At 47.7% G+C, this 7,500-nt stretch overlaps 1 protein-coding gene across 1 annotated transcript in view; it reads left to right on the plus strand.

The window, feature by feature from the left end:
• Nucleotides 1-7,500, plus strand: part of bcar1 (BCAR1 scaffold protein, Cas family member) — a gene marked incomplete at its 3' end in the record, with an annotated part of 83,329 nt that overhangs the window by 44,086 nt on the left and 31,743 nt on the right. The window contains exon 2 of the mRNA XM_083663175.1: nucleotides 2,250-2,927. Within this exon, the coding sequence (XP_083519301.1) occupies nucleotides 2,250-2,927 (678 nt within the window). The remainder of the gene's footprint in view (nucleotides 1-2,249; nucleotides 2,928-7,500) is intronic.

Here is a 7,500-nt window from a genome sequence, read left to right on the forward strand (position 1 = left end):
AAATGTGGGAGTGGATGTCCAGTCTATGTCCAGGACTCCATGATGACTGTCTGTATTGAGGGTAGCAGAGATGGTCTTTTCCTCTGTCACTCTGCTGCATTCTGTAGCCTCAGGTGGCCCCTCCCCTCCGGGCCCCCATGTTGACTTATTGTTGATCTTTTTGGCACTTTCATGTCATGTTTAGTGTCTGTCTCTCTATGACTTTTAAAATGTGTGACTCTCCCTGCAACCAGATCTACCTACCTGGGTTTTTGTCTCCCCCTGCAGAACGTGCTGGACAAGGCGTTGTATGTACAGTAGATAGAGTCCTTGCTTACGAGTGTTTTTGTCTCCCCCTGCAGGGCGTTGTATGTATTGTACAGTTGATAGAGTCCTAGGTTATGAGTGTTTTTGTCTCCCCCTGCAGGGCGTTGTATGTATTGTACAGTAGATAGAGTCCTAGCTTACAAGTGTTTTTGTCTCCCCCTGCAAGGCGTTGTATGTATTGTACAGTTGATAGAGTCCTAGCTTACCAGTGTTTTTGTTTCCCCCTGCAGGGCGTTGTATGTATTGTACAGTAGATAGAGTCCTGGCTTACGAGTGTTTTTGTCTCCCCTTGCAGGGCGTTGTATGTATTGTACAGTAGATAGAGTCCTGGCTTACCAGTGTTTTTGTCTCCCCCTGCAGGGCGTTGTATGTATTGTACAGTAGATAGAGTCCTGGCTTACGAGTGTTTTTGTCTCCCCTTGCAGGGCGTTGTATGTATTGTACAGTTGATAGAGTCCTGGCTTACCAGTGTTTTTGTCTCCCCTTGCAGGGCGTTGTATGTATTGTACAGTAGATAGAGTCCTGGCTTACCAGTGTTTTTGTCTCCCCCTGCAGGGCGTTGTATGTATTGTACAGTAGATAGAGTCCTGGCTTACCAGTGTTTTTGTCTCCCCCTGCAGGGCGTTGTATGTATTGTACAGTAGATAGAGTCCTGGCTTACCAGTGTTTTTGTCTCCCCCTGCAGGGCGTTGTATGTATTGTACAGTAGATAGAGTCCTGGCTTACCAGTGTTTTTGTCTCCCCCTGCAGGGCGTTGTATGTATTGTACAGTAGATAGAGTCCTAGCTTACGAGTGTTTTTGCCTCCCCCTGCAGGGCGTTGTATGTATTGTACAGTTGATAGAGTCCTAGCTTACCAGTGTTTTTGTCTCCCCCTGCAGGGCGTTGTATGTATTGTACAGTTGATAGAGTCCTAGCTTACGAGTGTTTTTGTCTCCCCCTGCCTGCAGAACGTGCTGGCGAAGGCGTTGTATGTATTGTACAGTAGATAGAGTCCTAGCTTACGAGTGTTTTTGTCTCCCCCTGCAGGGCGTTGTATGTATTGTACAGTTGATAGAGCCCTAGCTTACCAGTGTTTTTGTCTCCCCCTGCAGGGCGTTGTATGTATTGTACAGTTGATAGAGTCCTAGCTTACGAGTGTTTTTGTCTCCCCCTGCAGGGCGTTGTATGTATTGTACAGTAGATAGAGTCCTTGCTTACCAGTGTTTTTGTCTCCCCCTGCAGGGCGTTGTATGTATTGTACAGTAGATAGAGTCCTAGCTTACGAGTGTTTTTGCCTCCCCCTGCAGGGCGTTGTATGTATTGTGCAGTAGATGGAGTCCTAGCTCACGAGTGTTTTTGTCTCCCCCTGCAGGGCGTTGTATGTATTGTACAGTTGATAGAGTCCTAGCTTACCAGTGTTTTTGTCTCCCCCTGCAGGGCGTTGTATGTATTGTACAGTAGATAGAGTCCTAGCTTACGAGTGTTTTTGCCTCCCCCTGCAGGGCGTTGTATGTATTGTGCAGTAGATAGAGTCCTAGATTACGAGTGTTTTGGTCTCCCCCTGCAGGGCGTTGTATGTATTGTACAGTTGATAGAGTCCTAGCTTACCAGTGTTTTTGTCTCCCCCTGCAGGGCGTTGTATGTATTGTACAGTTGATAGAGTCCTAGCTTACGAGTGTTTTTGTCTCCCCCTGCAGGGCGTTGTATGTATTGTACAGTAGATAGAGTCCTAGCTTACGAGTGTTTTTGTCTCCCCCTGCAGGGCGTTGTATGTATTGTACAGTTGATAGAGTCCTAGCTTACGAGTGTTTTTGTCTCCCCCTGCAGGGCGTTGTATGTATTGTACAGTTGATAAGAGTCCTAGCTTACGAGTGTTTTTGTCTCCCCCTGCAGGGCGTTGTATGTATTGTACAGTTGATAGAGTCCTAGCTTACCAGTGTTTTTGTCTCCCCCTGCCTGCAGAACGTGCTGGCGAAGGCGTTGTACGACAACGTGGCCGAGTCGCCTGACGAGCTGTCGTTCCGTAAAGGTGACATCATGACGGTGTTGGAGCGTGACACGCAGGGCCTGGACGGCTGGTGGCTCTGCTCCCTGCACGGCCGGCAGGGCATCGTCCCCGGGAACCGCCTCAAGATCCTGGTGGGCATGTACGACAAGCAGCAGGCCCAGGACACGCCCCCCTCAGCCCAGGACACGCCCCCCTGTCCGGCCTCCGCCCTGTACGCCAAGCCCGCCCCCTCCGCCGGCTTCCCCCGTAAGCCCCTCCCCGCGGCGGGGTACACCCCCATGCACACGGCCTACTCCACTCCCAGCCCCGCCCCCTACCCCACCTCCGGCCCCGCCCAGCCCAGCCCCGAGAGCGTCTACATGATGCCGCCCTCGCACGGCCCCAAGCCCGGCCCGCAGAGTGTGTACCAGGTCCCCTCGGGCCCCCCTCCCAAGGCCCAGCCCGGACCCCCCAGGAAGGCCCCGCTAGGCCACAGACAGTACCAGCTGCCCAGGCAGGACATCTACCAGGTGCCCCCCTCCATAGGCCACGGGTTGAGCCAGGGAGTGGCCCCGGCCGGGCAGGACGTGTACCAGGTGCCCCCGTCGCTGGAGAAGAGGAGCTGGGAGAGCAGCACCAAGCCACTGGGCAAGGTAAGGACATTGATCTCGCTCACCGATTCCTGGGGTCGCGACTCGATTCAAAACCGATTCTCGATTCAGAACCGATTCTCGATTCAGAACCAATTGTGGATTCAGTGCATAGGGGGATTTCAGGATCCACTCCACTCTGCTGTGTGCTAAGAAAGGCGGTGTAGAAAATGATGTGTCTTAAGATGATGTTGTCGTTTTTATTTGAAAAAGTTTGATCAAATGATTGCAGTAATGTCAACACAGTGCACACAAAGGCAAACCTCACTTGCACAAATAGTTTGAGGATGGATTATTTGTAAGAATTGCGTTAGAGAAAGATTGTGGTGTGATAGACACACATACATACAGATATATACACAGATTAGGATGTGACACACTGTAGCCTTGTAGAAATAGGTAGAATGAAAGAGGAAAGGAGAGAAGGAAAGACAAGGAAGAATGAGAAGGAAAGAGAAAGACAATATCTGGCAGTGCATTCTGGGAAGTGCTCTGTTTGAACATGACATTAGTTGTTAGAGGATGGACGGGAATAGAAGGGTGAGTTTCATAGTGACTGCCCAGCCTCCTGCTGGATGTTTTTATATCACACACGCACACTTCCTGCTATTGTTTCGTGTGTGTGTGTGTGTGTGTGTGTGTGTGTGTGTGTGTGTGTGCATGCGTAATGTGTGTGTGTGTGTGTGTGTGTGTGTGTGTGTGTGTGTGTGTGTGTGTGTGTGTGTGCATGCGTAATGTGTGTGTGTGTGTGTGTGTGTGTCCATGCGTAATGTGTGTGTGTGTGTGTGTGTGTGTGTGTGTGTGTGTGTGTGTGTGTGTGTGTGTGTGTGTTTCCTATGTGTCTTTCTTTCAACTTTCAAGGCTGTTCCTGCAGAAAACACACTGACAGATAGATGGTGACGCCACAGAGAGAGATATGTTTTCCAGTATTTACCAACCAGGACCAGATACAAGCCAGGGGAACTCACGGCCAAATAGAAGAAACTGTTAAGGCCGTTTCACACCGGTGCGGATCTCCGTGATAATCGTAATAATCGGCACGGACATTCGCAATTCTTTTTTTAATGAGTTGTAATTGAAGCTTGCATACCCCGGCCGAAACATTCGTGCGGCATTTCCCTTTTTCGCCTTCAAATTAAAAGTGTAAAAACAATGAAACTTTCGCCTGTGAAGCCTCGACCTGTTTGGATTATAATAACGTTAGAGAAAACAGCCATCAGCCATGCAGTTTTATACTAATTTATTGCCAAATGCGTTGGGAAACAACTTCATCAAGCCTGGTCAGAAAAGGTCTGTCTATTCAATGGAAACAGCACCAGTGCGACCTGTCGCGTGCGATGCTACCTTCAAGAATGAGGACGTCTGAAACAAGTTATTTTTTAATCACCTATATTAAAATGAGATACCTAATTAAACAATCATCTAGTTAGGTAACTAGATGATATTAAGCTTCCTTGCATTACAGACACAACCAATGTTTATTTTGGCTGGTATCGCCTTTTCAGAAGGTATAAATCTTTTATCTTCCATTAGTCTCATCTAGTGTCCTCTAGAGCAGGGGTTCCCAACCATTTTTGTGCCAAGGACCGGGAGATACATGGAGAAAAAAAAGTTGCGGACCGGTTGTCAATTTGAATGGTTTTAGTTACATATATATTTACTCACCAGGTGGCGACAAAGGGTAAATAACGGCCTTTTGTGTTGTACTGTATGTAGTAGCCTATACAGTATTTATGTTTTTGTTTTAACTACAAACATAAATAAACGTCAACTTGAAACTATGTTTCAACTACCGCACACCGCCTATAATATTATAGCCTATGTTTATTAAAGTCGACGTGAACCGGTACGGAATGCACCAGCGCGAGCGTCGGACACTGAAAACGAATTGAGAGGCGGACCATATACGTGTCGATGATTTGATTTGACAATTCTGAGGACTGGCTTTGGCATTGGCCAATCCTGGCGTGTTGCACCCCCAAATCGAGTGGGATTCAGCCTGTTGTCATGCTACGCGAGTGGGATCCGCAGAGTACCAAGCAGACAATCCGGACAATCCGATGCATAGGTGCTGCCTGCCCGCCTGGAATCTCCGAGGGGCAACCCCTGACTACCATGCTCGCTTGGAAAAAAAAAAAAAAAAATCCCCCTCTCAAAAATCTACAATACATACAGCATGACGCTTCTGTGTGTGTGTGTGTGTGTGTGTGGACTCTGGGGAAGCCCCTGTGGTGCAATGAGCCATGTATTTAAGCAGCTGTGTGTGTGTGTGTGTGTGTGTGTGTGTGTGTGTGTGTGTGTGCGTGTGTGCGTGCGTGCGTGCGTGTGTGTGTGTGCGTGCGTGTGTGCGTGCGTGCGTGCGTGCGTGCGTGCTTTGATAATGATGATGATGCTACTAGCTACAGCTGCTGTCCCCTCCCTGTCTTAACTACATGAGCTCATCTGTGTTCGCTCCCCACCCGTCCCATATGGGAGTCGGGACTGCGTCATAATAAATTAATACACAACATGTGAAATGGTTTATAAGAAATGTAATGAGGTAATCTGGCAAAACGAAAGTGAAATTATCTTGTTAAAATCCTTGAAAATGACGTTGACTCCTTCTCTGAGTCTCTGAGATGTATGAATATGCAAATCTATGTAACCTCAGAAGTGTTCCTCCTGGAGACAGGATCTCCTACATCACTGTAAAGTTTATTTGCACTGGAGACTTCAACTTTCCACATCACACGTGTGTCAGTTGAATATTCAGAATCAGAATCACCTTTTTTGGCCAAGCATGAACAAATACAAGCAATTGGACTCGGGTTTGTGTTGCTCTCAAAGTACTCACAGAGAAAAATCTATACACAAGTTAAAGCAACTGAGGGCACTTTCACACCCACCTCGTTTGGTCCGGACTTTCAGACTTTTCAGTTGGATCTGAACCAAAATGACATGAATGATTCTTGAATCTTGAATCTTGAATCTTGAAACCTCCCCCGGACCACGGTGCGGACCAAACGGCCGGACCTTGGATTTCACAATGGACTGGATGATGTCACACTGACTGACGCCGCAGCTATTGCGAATTCATGCTTGTTTTTACACAAGTAACTCTACTCCTACTTAAAGTTATAACCCATAAGATTTCAGTTTTGTTCTCTTGGGTGACACCTATTGGCGATGAGTGGTAATTGCAGGTGAGATGCAAACAGCGTTATTATGTGACATTAGTCAGTTTGTTCGGCCATAGTAACCACCCGTAATGCTAACAGAGACCGGAAAAAGTAGCTTGTTATCCTACTTCACACAAGAGCTGTCAGGAACCTACAGTAACCTATCAGAGTGAGTCTATTGTGTTAGCTCCGCCCACCCTGTGAACCTACAGTAACCTACAGAGGGAGGGGCCACAGGGGGAGGGAGGGGCACCCTCCAGAAAACACACTGGTGATGTAGAAAGAAACGACAGTAGGGTTAGAATGTGACTACGCACGACAGAAGCATGATCACATTAAACATCATGCTTTGCTTTCTGTCTGTTCTCAGGGTTCCTCAACACAACACTGATAGATTTAATATATCGGTCATTGTCAGAACGTTTACCTCGTTTTCACAACGGGAGACAGACTGTCTGCCAGGGTGAGTACAGAGCATCGCCTGTACGCCTTATAGAGCGATGAGATCCATTTGAGATTTGAGATTCTAAAATAATTAAAATTCACAGAGGTCCAGTTAGAGACAATGTCCTGAAGCAAAGGTCCAGTTAGAGACAATGTCCTGAAGCAAAGGTCCAGTTAGAGACAATGTCCTGAAGCAAAGGTCCAGTTAGAGACAATGTCCTGAAGCAAAGGTCCAGTTAGAGACAATGTCCTGAAGCAAAGGTCCAGTTAGAGACAATGTCCTGAAGCAAAGGATCAGGGCCCAGTTGCACAAAGCACCTTAGGTTAAAGGTCCCATTCCGTGCAAAAGCTGTTTTTACTTGTAAATGCATATATACTGCTGTCAGCCCTCCCTGTAATGAGTGGTCACACGCTCAGAACTGCCACAGTTGGATTTGTCCCTATACAGCTCTCTCAAGCAGTCTCCTCCAAGCCACACCCCCAAACGCGTCGTTTGCCCAGAGGGGAATCTGGGGGAATTTCGACGTCACTAGCTTCCTCCTGCATACTGCGCGCGTCCCTCTCACACAAGCTACCTGCACCATTTAGTCTATAGCCACAAAATTAACACTTCTAGCTGGAGCGACGCCAACTGTACGTGATCCAGCAACTGCAGAGGTGCATTCGGTAAGTCTAGGCATTTTGAGATGTCCTCTTTAGCGTAGTACCGTTAAGTTAACGATAACTCGCAACCTAGCGTGCTGGTCCACAGACGCTAATCTGATTGGCCGCTGGGAGCCTGGGGCGGGCTCTCCCTCAGCGGCCAATGGGAACTGTTAGTTCTGAATATATTATAGAAACAGGCCATTCTTGGGAAGCGACCAGATGAGGAAGTGAGAACTCCGTCACAACAAACGGGGTTGCTATATTTTCGACAGATTAATCCAGAATCATGTTTTATGGACCAGAGACACACGTTTTTAAGAGGTTACAGC

Source organism: Poromitra crassiceps (assembly GCF_964638095.1).
Source record: "Poromitra crassiceps genome assembly, chromosome: 30".
Lineage (NCBI taxonomy): Eukaryota > Metazoa > Chordata > Actinopteri > Beryciformes > Melamphaidae > Poromitra > Poromitra crassiceps.